This window comes from Platichthys flesus, chromosome 20 (assembly GCF_949316205.1).
Source record: "Platichthys flesus chromosome 20, fPlaFle2.1, whole genome shotgun sequence".
Lineage (NCBI taxonomy): Eukaryota > Metazoa > Chordata > Actinopteri > Pleuronectiformes > Pleuronectidae > Platichthys > Platichthys flesus.
Window position 1 is genome coordinate 16,729,409 of NC_084964.1, and position 18,642 is coordinate 16,748,050.

Here is an 18,642-nt window from a genome sequence, read left to right on the forward strand (position 1 = left end):
AGTTTTTTTTGGTGACACACATTCAAGCCCTTTACTCTGACATTAGCTGTTTTCTTTGGTAGAAAGACAAAGAAATTGCAAAGGGCCTGAAACACAAGGTACACGTCAATAACTGTTGTTGTCATGTGGTAACTGTTGCAACATCTACGACCACTGCATGTTGTAACATGATGATTTGTGGCTAAGGCAGAGGAAATGTTCAGAAAGTTGTTTGAGCTCTGTTAGGACCCTCCCTTTTTTCCCCCTTTCTCTAATTACAGAGAAAGCAGTTGGGGTAGTATTGTGGACAAAAGTGGATTTCATACGTAACTGGGAATGTTACGCAAGGGCACTTTAATGTAGGTCTGCCTCTGCAGGTTTCAGGGATCTCACTCAGATAAGAACCTGGAACAAGCACTCACACGGTTACAAAGATAGACAGAGGGGCGAAGGGAGAACGGTCAGGAAGGGACTTGGGCTCTCAGCCGGGAGGGGTTGTTTTCAGGAGAGACTGCAGAGAGATTCCTGCTATTGGATGCAGATGTTGGAGAGGGGTTTAAAGCAAGAGGAGACAAAATCAGGACAGCTCTGAGCAGCACACCCAAGAGGAGTGACCAGGATTCAAACACAAGGATCGTGGGCCTGACAAAACAGGAAGAGGTTTCCCACGTTGGAATTTATGAACGAGTCAACAGTGAATGTTTGACAAAGGCTTGGAGGCTGCAGCTGAGAGAGGATCTCCCAGAGGAACCGGCCCACTGCTGTTGCTTGGATCACTTTCCAGTTGAATTTTAGCTTCTGCTTGTTGGCTTCTTCTTGACAGTGTCAGCCATGTCCGAGCAGGAAGAGGTGTCCTACACCGAGGCCATTCAGAAGGCCAACGACTCCATCTCTCGCTTCCCTCTCATCCCGATCAGAGGGATTCCTCTCATGAACCACATTGCCAACAACTTTGACTCTATCCAGGCTTTTCGTCCGGACCCCTCGGACATCTTCATCGCCACCTACCCCAAAGCAGGTACTGAGACAGCTGCTGCCAGACGCAGCTTTGTTCGTATGCAGTAAATCTCTGAGTGAGTTATCAGTGCTGGACAAGGCATCTCGTCATGTATTACATTTAAGTAGATTTACACTTACTGCTTTATACTTCAACGGATCGATATATATACACATGTATACTAGAGGGAAACATATTGTATTTTATTTACCCCACTTTATTTATTGACAGCTTTTGATACATTTTATAAATAACAATATGGCCTCAAGAAACCGTATAAATGAACATGCTGCTCACACGTCAAGCAACAGTATAAAACTATTTTTCCTTTACTGAAGCAAAGTTTGTGGAACACAAAGAGCAATGAAGCAAAAATGATGACAAAACAAACGTAAAAATAATATTAATTGAATTAAATCATGACATAACATGTCTGGTGAAGAGTGAGGGCTAACTGAGCTTCTTAAAATGGAGGAAAATCCAATTTGCTGTTTTTAGGCCTGAATGAACAGGCAGTTTGGTGTCAGATAGAATTTTCCTCAAAAACCCTTGAGGGACTGATTCATTCAGCTCAGTGTTATTTTCTGTGATTTGTGGAATCAAGGGACCACGTGGACTCAGGAGATTGTTGACCTGCTTCTTCATAACGGAGATGCAGAGTTCTGCAAACGAGCCCCAACCCCCGTCCGCAGTCCTTTCCTGGAGATCTTCTCCCCCCCGCCCATTCCCTCAGGTGTGTGTTCACGAGGTTGTTATGATGATGTGTGTGTTTGATTTTATTTACTTTTTTTAATACAGGTGGTTTTCTTGTGGTTTAGTTTGGGAGTTGATTGTTTTCTATCTGTGACTTTAAACCTCAAGGATAATGTTTTTTGTTCGTTTTAGCAAATTCTCCACATTGGTCCTGCACGTCAACTCAAATTCTGATCATGATGTGTCTCAGGTCTTGAGCTTCTGTCAAAAATGGATCCGCCGAGAATTATCAAGACACACCTTCCTTTTCAATTGGTGCCAACTGGATTTTGGGAAAGCAAGTGCAAAGTAAGACTCGACACCTGAGAGCTTGTGCTGAGAGCGAAGCTCCTGCAGTGAACCGGCTTGCTTCTTGATCCATGACACAATGCACGTAAATCGTGTGAGAGGTTAACCATACAATGTCGTTAAGCAATGATCTCCTCAAATGGCCTGTTCTTTGTATTGCTGTTGTAAATCCCTTCAGACGATCTACGTGGCACGCAATGCCAAAGACAATGTGGTGAGCTACTTCCACTTTGACAAGATGAATCTGACCCAGCCGGAGCCGGGCCCCTGGGACGGCTATGTCCACAAGTTCATGCGTGGAGAGTGTAAGCGGATTCATTCACATTCCTCAGTGTCATTTTACATCGAAACTGAGCATTTCTCTGTGAACAAAGCTTCTAACCCAGTTAATAACTTACCCCTGAAGAAAAGCTTCTGGTGAATCAGAAGAAAAGTCAGGGTTATTTCCCTCCAGAAACTTACTGCTAGTCATTTTAATCGATGCATGACCTGTTTCAGTCAGACTTTGGGATCCACATCCTTTTTTGTTTATCCAGCTGGTGCAAATGGTCACAGTTGGTTTATCAAACTGTTTTTGTTAATAAATCATGTAACAGTCTATTATTAAGCTTTAAGCAGATAAAGAACCGGATATTTCCCTCAGGATTTGGCGGTGACCAAAAACAGAGGGAAAGGAATATTGGATTTACAGCAAGAGTTCTTACTTTAAACTAAGTGGATGTTGCTCCATGGCTTCCAGATGTCAAATCATCATGTCAACAATATTGTTTTATAACCTTTATTGGGTAATAACATGTCAAAGTTAGTTTTTTACTGGCCATGAGGTCTTACAGGGTTAAAGCTTCACCCACTAACTCTCCAACCATCATGTCTGCCGTTGTAAAAGTTAAAATAGATAGGGAACATAAAGCCTCTGGTGCAGGGCTTTTAAAGCAAATGCACGGCTGGAAGGGGGTTAACGTCAGTCGAGGGGAGTTATCATGACCATTAGAAAGTTAATAACTCATCTGCAAAGATAAGTTAATGACTTATTAACATTGGAAGGTTGAACCCGCTTGCTCTAAAGAACCAGAATTTAAAAATTTTAACAAATCAGAATCTAGGAGGAGTTATAGCACAGTAGAGACAGTTGGGTGTTTTCATGTGAGTCTTTCTCTGACTTCTGTTGTTCTTACAGTGTCTTGGGGCTCCTGGTATGACCATGTGAAAGGATACTGGGCGGAGAGAGAGAAGAGGAACATCCTGTACCTCTTCTTTGAGGACATCAAAGAAGTAAGGAGAACACAAATATAACAAATCACACCTTATATAATCTGAGAGGTGATTAATAAGAAAACAGGGGCCAAATATTTAAAACAACTCCCAAAATACAACACTGAATGTAAAATGTTCACGTTTTCCCTCTTGAACTTTTGTATTAAAACCTCTCCCACCATCATATGTACTCCCCCAGAATCCCCGGCGTGAAATTGAGCGCATCATGAGGTACCTGGACCTGTCGGTCTCAGATGAGGTCATCAGTCAAATTGTGGAACTCACGTCCTTCAAGAGCATGAAGGAGAATCCGATGACCAACTACTCCTGCGTGCCGGCCTCTGTGTTCAACCAATCCGTCTCCTCCTTCATGAGAAAAGGTGCCAACTATCCTCCGCCCTCGGTCTAGTCCAGAAACCAGATATTATGAGGATGTTTGAAAATGTGCAGGAGCAGGCGGGTTCCAATGTCAACACAACCTATGACCTTTGACCCTGTCCTACTTCTGTAAACACTCACGATCGAACCAGGACTAAATGAAAAGTTTTGATGTGATGTAAAGTCAAACCAACTTCCCTGTCAACATCAACTCAACAGTAGAAGCTTCACAGAGTCAGGACTCACTTGTACTTTATAACACTACGACTGTAAGTCCACACCCTGAACATTGTTCAGTCCAACACTGCCACACAGTGGTCCCTGTGTTATTTGCCTTTGCTTGGTGTTTTAATTTTTTTTCTGACAAACCTTCATGTTCCCTTGAGCTCAAAAGATGATTCCATTCTTTAATTAATTTGTCAGCATTACACTATTCAGCCACAATTTGATTCTGTAGTTGAGATTTCAAGCAGAGATGGTGAAACTTGGCTGGTTACGGCTTCTCAGGCGTGAAAATGTTCTGGTTTTCTTTGTCTCGTGGGGAAATAATTTGACTTTCTTTAAAGTTTTGAACTATTAGCAGCTTGAGGTCATCTGTTTGGCCTTTTAGGTAAAGATTTCTGACAAGTGGCTGAGGGAAATAATCAGTTGAAGCTCTTATGTTCCGCAACAGCTACTTGTAGAGTCTTACATCTCAGTTATTTCTATAACTAACACTGTCACATTGCCTTCTTGTATTTTTGTTTCTTTTCAGGTGAAGTGGGCGATTGGAAAAACCATTTCACACCCGAGCAATCGAAGATGTTTGAGGAAGACTATGAAAAGCAAATGAAGGGCGTCAATATCCCGTTCAGGAGCCTCATCTAATGGACTTTACACGTTGATGCGGCTCGGCGATGGACTGACACCGGGCAGCTCTCAGAGGAAGTACTACGAGTAATCCTGATGCAAGCTGAAAACCAAATGTTAAACTGCCATGTGTGTGTGAGTGTGTGTGTGTGTGTGTGTGTGTGTGTGTGTGTGTGTGTGTGTGTGTGTGTGTGTGTGTGTGAAGGATCAATAAAAATGTGCTCCACAATACAAGTGCATGAGTTTTGTAATTATCACTTTATTGCATCTTATCAAGTAAACAATATATAAGACCAAAAGTGTTGTGACCGCGTGGACAGGCCCATGTAGTCATGAGACCTCCATGAGTCCACTGACTGCGTGAAGCCTAAAGAGAGCGCCGGCAGCTGGAGGCACGTGGTGGTTCTGCTCGTATGAAATCACCCTGCAACCCTACACCACGCTGTACAGAGCCCAGCCGGAAGCAGGGAGGCTGCACGGGACACGGGCGACAAAGACTAGAATAAAAGTAATGAGCTGGAAAATCAATGATAGGAAAATGGACAGAGGACACCAAAACACGACAGCGGAAAATATCCAAGTTTAACAAAAAAATCACTTTTAATACATACTTTATTGCTTAGAATAAAATCTTAAATATTTTATCTGTATGGATACTTCCCTTCATTTTAATTAAATCTCCCTCCTTATATAGAGGCTATTTTTATGTTTTGTGTTTTTTGATGAAGTTTTTTTTGTGTTTTTTTATGTTTTCTCCTCTTCTTTTGGTTGGCCCACTATGGCTCCCCTCTTTGGTTGAGATCTTCTTCTCCTCTCTCTCTCTCTCTCCTTCTCCACCTCTTTCTCTCCAACCCTTAAGATCCTCTTCTTCTACATCTCTATTGTTGTATTGTGCCTGCTGAAGAGAGAAAATGGACAAATCAGAGAGGGGAAAGGATGTGCGGGCTCATGACAGTGACATGAAATGACACCTAAACTATGGTAAACTTCCCCCAAACGGAACTGATCCCTGTGTGATAACCTTTCACCCAAGAACAATATATTTCTAGACATCAAATCTAATTGGAGCAGCAAGCAAATTTGTAAAAATGCAGCATTGGGTCATTCAGCTTAAGTCTTTTCAAAATGGAATTTGTAAAGAAAATACTTCAAATGAAGCTTTATACAGGAATAAAGAATCTACGAAAACATGCATCTACACAATGAAAAGCTTCTTCTTAAGAAATCGTTGACTTTCCCACTGAGGCTCGGAAAAATATCTATTCAAAAAATCTTGGTAACGGATTATTTTAGCACATAATCAATGTAATGTGGCAATTAACATTGAATAAAATCTCTCATCTGCTCGTGACCACAAAATAATGTCTTGTGAGCTGTTTATCAAATGTTTATATACTCTGTGCTCAATTGGAAAGTTAAAATAAATGGTCACCAAAGGTTTTTTTTAGTTTGAAAGTGACTCTGACAAAGGAAGCACCAGAACGAGCATTGGTCACACATGGACAGAAACATCCCGACAGACACACACTGTAACAGCAGCAGCTCCGATGGGGATTGGCTCACCTGCTGAGGCCTCTCACTACACAGTGTGATAATATATAACAATGAACAGAGAGCGCGGAGGACCTCAGGGATCTCCCAGATCAACTCAGCACCATGACACCTGGTCAGTTTGTGATGCAATACGTGATTCAGTGGTGTTGCTGAGTTGTGCGGGAGAACCCAGGGTCGACAATATGGAGACACCACTGAGGACAGAGCTGCGTCAGAGCAGTGACACACACGACGACACACAAACACACACACAAACTACAAGTACACAGTATAATACCTTGTTTTAGTTACAGGCTAATGGTGGTGGGTTGACTGAATTTAAATCTCTGTGAATAAAAAGAGGGTTAGGTGAGTTAAGGGTGAATGGGGAGAAGAGCAGGCAGATGAAAACAGGTATTATTGGGCTTCAGGTGGATTGTTAGACAGATGAAGAGATGATGTAATAAAAATTGAATTACGGTGAGATGAAGAAGGATCACACTTTAATATTAATGAATAATTAATAGAAGTATGACAGTATTAATTAATTAATTAATCATTAAGTAGAAGTAAAAGGTGATCTGTTAAATTGGGAATTTGTTTTAATTTGTCAGAGTTAGAATACAAAAAAACACAACTTACTCTCAACGTAGTTACGGGCGGCGAACTTCAGGACCTCATCAATCAAGATGACGGGGAAGGAAAGCTTCAGGACCATGAGCCACTGCTCAACACTCAGATGGGTCAACTTGAAGATCATCTAGGGTAGAGAAGAGTGGGAGTTAGGATGGGGACAAGATAAATCCATGAGACTGGGAGATTTGCACTCACAACCACAAAGTGCAGAGTGCATGGATGTCTGACTTACGGGCAGGGGGTCAACATAGATGATCATGAAGTGAAGGGACATGGACAGGGTCATGGCGGAAAGCAGCCACCAGTTGCTCCATGGGGGCATGCGCAGCAGAGACTGATTCTCAGACAAGCTGGACAAAGGAGAGAAATGAGAATAAATATCTTTGACATGTGAAGAAACCACAGGAGTCGTGATCTAAGGCCGAACAGAAGCCTGGTGTTCAATATTTGAAACACATTTTAAGGTCGTTACCTGTTGAGGGCGTTGCACATCTCAATGGTGACCAGCACAGACAGGGCCATGGTCATGGGAGGAGCGGCTTCAAAGATGTGGCAGTCAAGTCCGGCGAAGTCCTCGTTCTCATCGCAGCACTGCATGAAGTGGGACTGAAAAGAGCAGGAGGTGAGGTTAGGTTCTGGACCATCTGCGTGTGAGTGTTTGTGAAAGACAAGACAGAAAAAGGACTCACCAGCTGGTAGTAGGAGACACCGGGACCAGTGCTATCGTACAGGAACCACCAGGCAGCTCCACCGACAGTGGCGGCACCGACGTATCCTGACGGGAAAAGGTGACGGCGTCAGTGTAGGAAAACATTCTTCCTGCATTTGACAGGAAACGCGAACACAGCGTGATGCTTACCACCGATAGCCATGTATCTGAAGAACAGCCAGCCAGAGATCAGGGGCTCCTTGGGGGAACGTGGGGGCTTGCCCATGATGTCCAGATCCGGGGGGTTGAAGCCAAGAGCGGTGGCGGGCAGACCGTCAGTCACCAGGTTGACCCACAGCAGCTGGACGGGGATCAGGGCCTCGGGCAGACCGAGAGCGGCAGTCAGGAAGATACTGAGAGAGTGAAGAAGAAAAATGCAAGTTTAGACCGAGGCGGGGAGAAAGAGGGCGTTCAGCTGTGGATCAGAGCCTGTGTTCCTCGGGCCACTCACCAGACGACCTCACCAACGTTGGAGGAGATGAGGTAGCGGATGAACTGCTTCATGTTGTTGTAGATGGCTCTGCCCTCCTCAACAGCAGCCACAATGGAAGAGAAGTTGTCGTCAGCCAGGACCATCTCAGAGGCAGACTTGGCAACAGCAGTGCCAGAGCCCATGGCGATGCCGATCTCGGCCTTCTTCAGGGCAGGGGCATCGTTCACACCATCACCAGTCTGGGGACGGAGGGATTACTGTGAGCACTACAACAGGCTGCAATACCAGTAACAGGAAAAACAGTAGCACTTCAGTGAAGTTAGGTTTGCTGCCGAACTCTCACCATAGCAGTAATATCATCGTAGCTCTGCAGGAACTCCACAATCTTGGACTTGTGGGCTGGCTCCACACGGGCAAAGCAGCAAGCTCTGCGCACGGCCTCTCCCTGTTCATGGCTGGGCAGATCGTCAAACTCACGTCCGGTGTAGGCCTTGTCGGAAACATCCTCGTCCTCCTTGAAGATGCCAATACGGCGGCAGATAGCGATGGCGGTTCCCTTGTTATCACCTGAATTGTGGAGAGGGAGAAGTTCGGGAGAGAGTTAATGAAACGTGTTTGAGGAGAGGTGGATTAATACCTTTTAAACACTATCCACAGTAAATGGGAATTACAATACAATATAATACTGTATATGAATTATATTCAGTCTCTGCATTTATAAAAGTTCATAGAGCTGCACTCTTTAGAAAGTAGATTTTCCATTAAATTTAAAATTCAAAATAGCAATAATTGCCAAAATTGCACATTTCATATGTAATTATATTGTTAGAAGTGCATTGAGAATAATCTATACAATCAATAATACTGACCAGTGATCATAATGACACGGATTCCAGCCTGTCTGCACTGCACAATGGAGCCCATGACCTCCTTACGGGGGGGATCCAGCATACCCACGCAGCCAACAAAGGTCAGATCAGTCTGAGGAGAGAAATTTCAGCATGTAGTCACAGTCGTGTCCACACGGCCTCAACAACCAGCCCATGGACATGTTGTCTTCTCACCTCGTAGTCAGCGAACTTGGTGGCGTCCTCAAGGACCATCTCTTCTGGCTTCAGTGGGGAGTCACGTGTGGCCAGGGCCAGACAACGCAGGGTGTCACGGCCGCAACCCCAGTCTTTGATGACAGCCAGGATCTTCTCCTTGATGGAGCTGGTCAGGGGCACGCGGGTGGTGCCAACACGCACATATGCGCACCTGTCAATCACACCCTCTGGGGCACCCTGTGGAGAGGACAGACGATTACTTGATTGTCACGGTGAACGCAGCACAGTCAGAGTGCAGATGTCCGATCATAGGCTGTGAGAGGGATGACAGAGCCGGAACTGACCTTCACGAACATCTTGGCGCCACCGTCACCCTTGCTGGGGGTGCAGTACACGGACATGGACTTCCTGTCACGGGAGAACTCCAGGGTGAACTTCTTGTTCATGAGCTGCTTGATCACCTAATGGAGGAATCCGAGAAAAGAGACCTTTAGGTAAATACGCAGTGATTCCTTGATGGAAAAAGGACTGATCCAATGGCTCTCAGTGGATCACAATGAACTGGACTAAAGGGGAGAATCATACTGGTTGTTTCAGGAAAAGTAAAAGGAAACGTACGGAGCAGCAGGCGTTGGCTCTTTCAATCTTGGTAAGGTTCTTCACGTTGGTGTTGAACACGTTCATCTTCTCAACCAGGCAGCACAGGGCGGTCTCAGTAGCCTCACCGACCTTCTCAAAGATCTTCTTGGTCTGGAGAAAAAGAAGCGTGATGGAGAGAGTGTGTTAAGCTGTGGGAGGTCATGAGAGTTCAGGACGGCAAACAGTCTGCACGTCTCTATGCCTGTACCTCGTTGTAATCCAGAGAGGAGTCGTTGCACAGGGAGCAGATGGTGGACAGCTCAACCAGGCCGTCGTAAGCGCTGCAGTTGGTCTTGGCACCGCCCTGGGAACTGATGGACAAAGAAAAAGAACAAAATAAGACATAAACAAAGAAATGAATGTTGATGTTTGAGTGGTTGGCTGCAATAAGTGATGATAAATGGCACTGAAAATCAACTTACACCTCGCCCTCGGGGGTGTACTTAGATCCAGAGATATCGAAAGCGTCCAGGTCAACATGCTCGCCTTCAACAGACTTGACAATGAACATCTGTGATGGAGGAAACAAAGAGGTTTTTCTGTGCCGAAAGGCTTTCTGGCAAATTGTCTGTGGAGCGATTTCTTTCTGATTCAATCACCCACCTTGGTCACACACATCTGGTTGGTGGTGAGGGTTCCAGTTTTGTCGGAGCAGATGACGGAGGTGCAGCCAAGAGTCTCCACAGAGGGCAGGCTTCTGACGATGGCGTTCTTCTTAGCCATACGGCGGGTACCGAGGGCCAGGCAGGTGGTGATGACAGCGGGCAGACCTGGGAGACATTGGTCAAAACTGTGAGTGTGATGAAAAGTAAAAAAGTGGAGAAACACGTGTCGTTCAGTAAACTTCTTTTCTTTTTTCCTCACCCTCAGGGATGGCAGCCACGGCCAGAGCCACAGCGATCTTGAAGTAGTAGACGGCGCCGCGGATCCATGAGCCTCCGTGGACGGGGTCGTTGAAGTGGCCAATGTTGATGGCCCAGACAGCAACGCAGATAAGGGAGATGACCTTGGACAGCTGCTCGCCGAACTCGTCCATCTTGGCCTGCAGAGGAGTCTTCTCCTGCTCGGTGGCGGCCATCTGGTCACGGATCTTGCCAATCTCAGTGGAGACTCCGGTGGACACAACCACACCGATGGCCTTGCCAGCGGCGATGTTGGTGCCCTGTGGCGGAGAGAGGAGGAGGAAGGTAAGAAAACAGGTGGAGGTGGCAGGTATCAAATCCTCATTGCTGGTGATGGGACACTTACAGAGAAAAGCATGTTCTTCTTGTCCTGGTTGACAGCTCTGATGTCTGGGACGGCCTCAGTGTGCTTGATCACACTGACGGACTCACCTGAGAGAGGAAACAAGGAAATGAAATCCAAACGGCCGATGAACAAAACCAGCAGAGGCAGATTGAGTGCTTCTGTAAGGCTTACCAGTGAGGATGGACTGGTCAACACGCAGGGTGGTGGACTTGATTGTAACAAGCCTGATGTCAGCGGGGACTTTGTCACCAACTGTGGGAATCGCAGAGAATAGAGCACAGAATTGAATTCATCATTTTATTATTATAATTTTTTTTATATGATCAAGAAATATCTTCTATTGACTTATTTTCCAATTACACTCAATGGACTTAATTTCACTCGTGAATGCATGAAAACCCAACCTGAAAATAATACTACTGACAATAATACTGTAAATGACTCCCAAAATAAAAACCAAATACTCAGACGGCTCGCTAAATTTCGATCCTAATCCATGGATTTCATAATGGGGGCTAAACCTGAAGGGACACCCGCTCGGCCCAATGAGAATGGCCCGTGGCTGAGGGGGAGGGGGCAGCTGGCCAGAGAGGCAACAGGTGTAAGCTGACAAATGAACAGACGTGGGCAATGGCAGGGAGAAGAGGTGCGGCAGGTGCCAGGGAGGGTATTTATATTCGTGATTCTGTTTTCCTCCAGTCAGCATGTTTTCACAGCCCCGTCCTGCCCTGCTCTCGTTGCCTTAAAAAGACACAAGGATCTGGCGTCGGCCTCCACCAGGCACATCTACCCTGAGCTTGTGTTTGTCTCTCTTTCTCTCAGCAGAACTGTCGTTTCACAGCTTCATTGTTATAAAACATGATTCTGCCACAAGAGATTGTGGCGAATATGACGTGAGTGTTTGCAGGATTGGGAAAAATAACAAGTGGACATTTCTTACCGGACACCTCCACGATATCTCCAGGGACAATTTCTCTGGCCTTGATAATCTGCACACTCTTCCTGTCAGAGCGGTAGACTTTTCCCAACTCGGGCTCGTACTCCTTGAGAGCCTCAATGGCGTCTTCTGCGTTACGTTCCTGTGGCAAACACAGACAAAACAGGCATGAGTAGTTATTTAGGGTTAGGGGTTAACAAGCATTTAATTCAGAAAAAGGAAACTGGTCTGATGCACACTGGATATCATAAAACAGACTTTCAACACGGATGCTTATCCTGGTTTGATGTAAAACTCAGTTTGTCCTTGATATGTCACTGGCAATGTCCTCTAAGAGGCTTTGAGTCTTAAACACAGAGATGACACACTGACACACAACCTACTGACAACATATGAGCCGGTTAAACGCTATATTCCAAACTAAGTTACTTTGAACCAGGTTTCCATGTGCCTCTTTTAATAAATAAAAATGTATGTATGGAAATCTGAGACAGATGCCATATGCTGTGTTCAGAAATAATATTTCAAACAATAAAATTTGATCCGAGCTGCAGAAGACAGATCTCTTTACAGCAGGTTTCTGCTGGAGTCAGGTCTGACTTTAATGAGCAGCTGATTTCCCCCCCTCACTGATGTCTAATGATAGCATAGCTGTTTACTCAATGGGTTGAATGACCTGCATATTGTGAATAATCCAAACGCTGCATTCAAAACATAAACTAGGCATGATGTCTGCAATTAATTTTAAAAAATCGGAAAGGGGTCACGTCAGATTTTGGATTCATGTCCATGTTAGCCAATGGTTTTGTTTACTCGGGTTTGAAAGTCACTACTTTGACCTTCAACGCTGTAGAAGTGATCGTTTTCCAGTTGAGCAACTGCGCCCGTGTGCGTGGAGAACCACATGGCAGTAACTGGAACCCGTGTGCTTTGCAATGGATACATCTGATTGCTTAATGCACGGCGCGCTGTCACTGACCTGCCACACTCCGACGATGGCATTGGCGATCAGGATAAGAAGGATGACGAAGGGCTCCACGAAGGCGGTGATGGTCTCCTCACCTTCCTCGAACCAGGCCAGCACCTGAGGTCAGAGCGGGGGAGAGTAGAGTCAGTGGAGTGGAGACAGCAGGTCATACCTCCATACAATTATATTGATTGGACCAGTTACACGGTTAAAACATTTTCATTACACCAGAAGGACCGACTCATAGTGAATATAATGTGTGATTGTGTGTAGCGTGTGATAGATGAATAATAAGTTGATATTTTATTTATGGAATGTGGAGGCTGCTACCAGGACTTTGTGAAATTAATTATAAAATGTGGGATAACATTTACAGTATAAGCTCAGTAATAAAGGCTGTTATTTTGAAGCTAGCTTGAATGTCACAATCTGATTAGGTAATTGTTGTTAACTTGATCTCATGGTCCCATAACTCATGGCTCCTTCTGACTTCCACCCTCTTTCTGCGGAGGCCCTTCGTTCCTTCCTTCAGGCCTGACCTTTCCCGAAGGATTCAGTTTCTCTCCTCAGCTCTGGGCTTTCTTAAAATAAACCCTTACCCCTCAGCCCCCCTATACTTCCCTGACCCCATCTCTCACTGGCTCCTCAATATTCGCCTTCTAAGGCCATCCTGACAGCTGGCCGAAGGGGTGAAAGCTGTGCATAGGAATTAATACACCTCCGACAAGCCTTTGCAATCTGCCTCCCTCCTCTCAAGTTGTTGTCCTCCAAATTGCACAGAAGGGTGGAGGGAGTTGGAGGCGGTTTAAGAAGTTGTCTAGGCTAAGTGGTCACACTTGTGTGCTGGATTAGTATGTGTCATAGGTTTCCTCCTTGTGGGTTTTGAAGTTCAATTTATTACTCATTTCCAGATGGTACACAGGAGAGTAGCCAGAGGTTATTGGGCCATAAAGTGAAATAAATGAATTAATTTAACCTTAAGAGTAGATCTTTTCGCTGTTGATAAGTTTTAAATATAATGTGCATAAACAATTCTGTCATGGAAAATAGTTGCTAGAGCTGAGATATGTGAAATTTGTTGCTACTTATCGTGTCTAGTGCTGTTTCTTGAGTTTAAAATTAATGTGACAGAAGTGATCACAGTTTGAAATGTGCGGCATGGATGAGAAAGAATCCCTAACACTTGTTCACTTACAAAAGAGATGCAAGCAGCCAGCAGCAGGATCCTGACGAGCAGGTCCTCGAACTGCTCTACGATCAGCTCCCACACGCTCTTACCTGAGAAAAAGAAAAAATTTAATCAAGATATAATAATCAGACAATTAGATGCAAGTACTGAAATGTGCATGTGTGTATTTGTATGCAAAGGGATTTACTTTAAGTCAAATTCATTGACAAGTGATCTTAAATGTAATTTCATTAGTCATGGGGTCAATCAAAATTCTGCCTCCATGTTTTTACAACAACCCCTCTGTGGAGGAGGGCCAGCTCAGAGTAGTAATGATGGTCAAATCCATCTGGGTCAAACCAGGTGTGTGGAGCATTGATTTAATAAATGGGGCTGCACGGACGAACACTTACCAATTTCAGCCGGCAACTCTGGAGTCGGACACAAAGGTAAAGGAAGAGAAAACAAAAAGACAAAGAGAAAAAAGGTGGTGAGTTGAAATCATTCATGTTCATCAGGAAACGTCTCGAGAGAAGATTTACTTCTCGGTGGAAGATCCTTAATGTGAGCACAAGGTCACTGGATTCTAAAACTCCCTGACGTCCACCTTTTCAAAATTCCCTGGGATTCACACTTGATCCCTTCAAGAGCTGTAAACGATTAAAGAAGTCCATCAAACTGAATCCTCAATTGACATCAGATGGTTTTTTAATGAGAAGTCTAGGCCTGAGGAAAACCTCCCTGAAGTGGCTGCTCATTGTAAAAAGTCCTTAACATAATAAAACATGAAGTTTAAAGGCGGCTCATGAAACAGAAACAACAGAGATAAACAGACTTTGTGAACAATATCACAAAGTCTGTTTATCTAATTTGCCTTTACACCAGTTATTGATTCACAATCATATTAGGGATCATTTAGCCCTAAGCCTTCTAAGGACCTCCCTTTTTTGCCTGGCCTAAAATTATCCACCTCTCCTGTTCACACCCGCCCCATATATCACCCAGGAAGCTTCTTGAGCCATCACCTGTCTCTCTCGCTCTCCAGCCATCTTCTTTGGCTATCTTTAAATAGCCCGTCAAAGCCCTCAAAGTCTCTGCTTCTCAATGTCTCTGCATTTCTACCAGCTGTTGCAACTGCTCTCTAAAAAAGCATCACACGCAAAAACCTCAACCCGGCCTGAGCGGAGGTCTCAGCAGCAGTGGCTGTAGTCTGAATGCAAACATCTTCAAACTTCTAAGTGATAAGTTTCAAGGTTACTTCTTTCAGAAGGCCCCCCATCCCATCCCCGACGCCCACATCTCACCATTGTAGCCATACTTGTCCAGGTTCTTCTTGAACTGGTCGGGGGTCAGGCCGCTGACCTCGCTCACACCAAAGTGCGTCAGGCACTCGGCCGGGAGCTTCATGTGAGCGTTCTCCATCCTTGCTGGATAGACGAGGTATCTTTCGTCTAACCGTGGCTTTCCGTTTCCTCTTTTACTTCTCTGTTGTTCTCTGCAGGTCTTAACCTTGATCCACCACCCTCACCTTAAGTGCGGCACCCTCCTATTCAGGAATCCTGGACTGACAGAAAGAGCGAATGACTGTAACCTTCTGCAGGGCTATATACCCCCCGAAGACCTCGGGATTGGTGGACACCCCTTCGACACACGCCTCCAAATTCCAGCATGGGAGGACATGGTGAGGGTGGGGCTCGAGGTGGAGCAATGGGGAGGTGAGGTGGTCTTGCACAGTGATGGTGCAGGGGGGCTTGATTGGGGGTGGGGGGGGGTGGGGGGGGGTGTCGTACCGTGGATGAAAATGAGATCTGTTTTTGGAACATGCATGGTCAGTGGAATAAGACGAAGGGGGAGAAGGTGAGAGAGTGAGACAGGAGATCATCCAGAGGGAGGAGGGTGGGTGGTGGGGGGGGGGGGGGGGGGTGCATTGAGTGACTGCTCAACTGGTTTCTGCTGAGGAAGGTGGCCGAGCCGGAGAGAGACACACAGACAGAGGGAGATAGTGGACAAATAGTTCCAGACAAGAATTAGCTGGCATTTCTTTGGACGTGTCTGCACTCTGACACCTGGAGTTCTCCATGACTGTGAGCAAAGCTGAAAGCACAAACCAGGAGTTCGAATAGTCTGAATCCTCAACATGTGCACATTTGATCTGAGGTTATACAGAGCCAGAGACAACTCACGATATCGGACACATGATTGTGTGATTTAATGTTGGGTAAGATATGGGAAATCGTAGAGAAAAGTGTGTAGCAGAGCAGCGAGTGGGGGGGGGGCATGGACGCCAGGAGGACGGTCAGCGTGTCATACTACTGCAGCACCGTGGAGAAGCCCTGGCTGCAGATACAGGGGGATCAGGTTTTATTTCTCTTTTTTTATGAGGAGGGGAAGGCAGCAGGGAGACATGGCTCGGCCTCAGTAGACGTGGGACAGACGATCCGGGCCTCAAACGGCCATTCAGCGAGGCACAATGGCCCCTTGTGGTGGAGCCAGAGCATTGAATCGGTTATACCCGGCAAACAAGGGTCAACGTGATTCGACGTAGAGAAGTAGAACCTCCAACGAGGCCCGAACAGAAACCACGTTTTTATTCACTGCTTCCAAATTCTTAATTGGATCTGCAACAAATTGCGTAAACCCCGTTAATATCCATCCTCTAAAAGTGTCTGATTGTTTTCACCAGGATCTGTGATTGACTTTCTGAGAAATGAACAAAAATGTTTTAAAAAATGCAATGTTAAAGACCAAAGTTTCATGGTAATCCAAATCTAGTAGTTTTGCACAATCCTGCAAACAAACAAGCAAACAATGAAAACGTAAACTTCCTGATGAAGTTAAGAATAGTCTTGTTTAATTCTATAAAGAAACTGTTTGGTCATTTATCATTTACACAATTTGCTCTTTTTTATTTCCCTGATCGATTTAGTTATTTCTGACTCATCAGACACACATCTGACACACCAGATCCAGTGTAACATGACAGAGGAGCTGAGATTCCTGATTTACTATTTGTTTGAACAGCAGTAAACTGGCTGCTGGCTGATGCAGACTCCTCCAGGCACAGGAATCCAAGTTGCTGTTGCTAATCAATACACTGACAGGTGTCCCTATAGGAGCAGCTGTGGGCAGTGCTCAGCACCCCTGACAGCTACAGGACACATTTTTGCCGCAGTCTATTTATTACCGGGCTGTGTTGTTTGTGGGAAGTGTCGCAGTGTCAAGCTCCGTGAAGGCTGTGAAATGGGCTTTGGTCTGAAAATGCCCTTATTGGCAGTTGTTGCGCAACCAGTTGCATTTGTCCCAAAGTGTATTTGGACTGGTTGGTGAGCGAACTCCAACAAATCAGGTCAAAGAAAGTGTGCTAAAGGGAAACAGCTGCGGAAGCCATTTGTGTCCTTACGTATGTTAACAGTTATGTAATATACTCAGTGTAAACTTAAAGAAACAAAGAGAGAAAATCTGTCTACTTGACAAACCTGCCATAAATTTAGATAACTGTCAAATCATTTGGACAAACTACAGATTTTTTTTTGATTATCAACAAATATTCCCCCAAATTAAAACAAACAGCTAGAAATCACTTTCGGTTCAGATAAAGATGAACGTTTAATATTGAGATTTATTCTTATTTAAACATTTAACAGCCTAATTAAATAATTAACCGCATTTGATTTATACAACAATAAAGGTTTATTTTGGTAAATGTTCTGTATTTATATAACAATAATAATAATTGCTTTACACAGCAATTTCACCCATTCACATATTTATCTAGCGGCAGCCATCAGGGATAATTTGGGGTCCGGTGTCTTGCCCAAGGACACTTCGGTATGCGGAATGGGAAAGACTGAGATCGAACTACCGACCTTCTGGTTACAGAACGACACATTCTACCCCCTGAGCCACAGCTGCCCAAATAATGGAAACAATTAATATAAAGATGTAGGAATGATAATAACATAATGGCTGCTTCTTGAGTCTCTCAATCATCTGACTAAATGCAGAAGATAAAAGTATAAAAAAAAAACATTAAAAAAGACGAGCTTCTCCAATGTTCTCTAAACTGAGAATAGCTCATAATTAGATTTTACACCACATCAACACACACACACACACAGTATATGAACAATCTATTATACATTTCATTTGTCTGAGCCTCACATATTCATACATATACATGGTCATGTGGAGTGATTTACTCCTGATACACTTTGTAACTGTAACTATGTATTTACAGAGTTTACAGTGGGGGCCTACTTGTAACACAAACATGCTTCTGCTGCTCTTTCGCAGAAAACTTCTAAAATTGGAAGTGTTTTTTGTTGCAGCTTTCAGGTTTCCGATCAGCTGCCGGCTGCCGGTCGGCCCTGAGTCCTGCTGCTGAGGGGCAGCTCCATTCCGGCGGGGCGCCATAAATTACCAATGACGAAAGCACTTAGTTTAATGCATATTTTAAGCAGAAGTAGAGTAAAGCCCAGAAATAGCATCAAGGTAACACAGAGGATGGAAATTAAACTTTACTGGTGTGAATCAATATCATCAAATAAACATTAATGCTGCAAATATATTGTATTTACATTTTTAATCCAATTTTTTATAATTCTTTAAAAACATTTCCCCTGATTTCACTGTCATTACGAAAGGTATGAGAACCATTAGTGCGCTGATGACTGTCTAAACTCATCTAAACCAACAATCCACATTCCACTTGATATCTCCAGCCCAGCCAAACCTGTGGGTCAGCCAAGTACATTACAATTATCAATTTGTTCCCACATCTACAAGCAAAATAAACGTTTGGCACAGGCTCTATTTATTTATTCGCTCC

At 44.5% G+C, this 18,642-nt stretch overlaps 2 protein-coding genes across 3 annotated transcripts; one reads left to right on the forward strand and one right to left on the reverse strand.

Moving 5' to 3' along the window:
* The first annotated feature begins 332 nt into the window (after positions 1-332).
* On the forward strand, positions 333-5,352 carry sult1st6 (sulfotransferase family 1, cytosolic sulfotransferase 6). The gene is made up of 7 exons (XM_062378626.1): positions 333-997; positions 1,581-1,709; positions 1,920-2,017; positions 2,196-2,322; positions 3,195-3,289; positions 3,471-3,651; positions 4,404-5,352. The coding sequence occupies exons 1-7, from the start codon at positions 811-813 to the stop codon at positions 4,514-4,516; spliced, it is 930 nt and encodes a 309-aa protein (XP_062234610.1). The 5' UTR covers positions 333-810; the 3' UTR covers positions 4,517-5,352.
* On the reverse strand, positions 5,076-15,402 carry atp2a1l (ATPase sarcoplasmic/endoplasmic reticulum Ca2+ transporting 1, like). Of its 2 annotated transcripts, XM_062378606.1 has the most exons (24): positions 15,119-15,402; positions 14,228-14,245; positions 13,842-13,924; positions 12,659-12,763; positions 11,683-11,821; positions 10,914-10,994; positions 10,743-10,828; positions 10,359-10,656; positions 10,098-10,264; positions 9,917-10,005; positions 9,703-9,805; positions 9,474-9,605; positions 9,200-9,316; positions 8,874-9,092; positions 8,679-8,790; positions 8,153-8,376; positions 7,828-8,048; positions 7,527-7,729; positions 7,357-7,442; positions 7,140-7,273; positions 6,900-7,017; positions 6,674-6,791; positions 6,330-6,378; positions 5,076-5,396 (listed from the first exon to the last, which is right to left on the reverse strand). In XM_062378606.1, the coding sequence occupies exons 1-23, from the start codon at positions 15,234-15,236 to the stop codon at positions 6,371-6,373; spliced, it is 2,979 nt and encodes a 992-aa protein (XP_062234590.1). In that variant the 5' UTR covers positions 15,237-15,402; the 3' UTR covers positions 5,076-5,396; positions 6,330-6,370. The 2 variants fall into 2 exon arrangements, with proteins under 2 accessions (XP_062234590.1, XP_062234589.1); XM_062378605.1 differs by lacking the exon at positions 6,330-6,378.
* Between the last annotated feature and the right edge of the window lie 3,240 nt (positions 15,403-18,642).

Coding starts and splice junctions, on each gene's coding strand:
- sult1st6 (XM_062378626.1), top strand. CDS start 811: ATGTCCGAGCAGGAAGAGGTGTCCTACACCGAGGCCATTCAGAAGGCC. Junction 2,018..2,195: donor TTTGGGAAAGCAAGTGCAAA/GTAAGACTCGAC, acceptor AAATCCCTTCAG/ACGATCTACGTGGCACGCAA. Junction 3,290..3,470: donor TCTTTGAGGACATCAAAGAA/GTAAGGAGAACA, acceptor GTACTCCCCCAG/AATCCCCGGCGTGAAATTGA.
- atp2a1l (XM_062378605.1), bottom strand. CDS start 15,236: ATGGAGAACGCTCACATGAAGCTCCCGGCCGAGTGCCTGACGCACTTT. Junction 10,995..11,682: donor AGATATCGTGGAGGTGTCCG/GTAAGAAATGTC, acceptor CGATTCCCACAG/TTGGTGACAAAGTCCCCGCT. Junction 10,829..10,913: donor TGACCAGTCCATCCTCACTG/GTAAGCCTTACA, acceptor TTCCTCTCTCAG/GTGAGTCCGTCAGTGTGATC.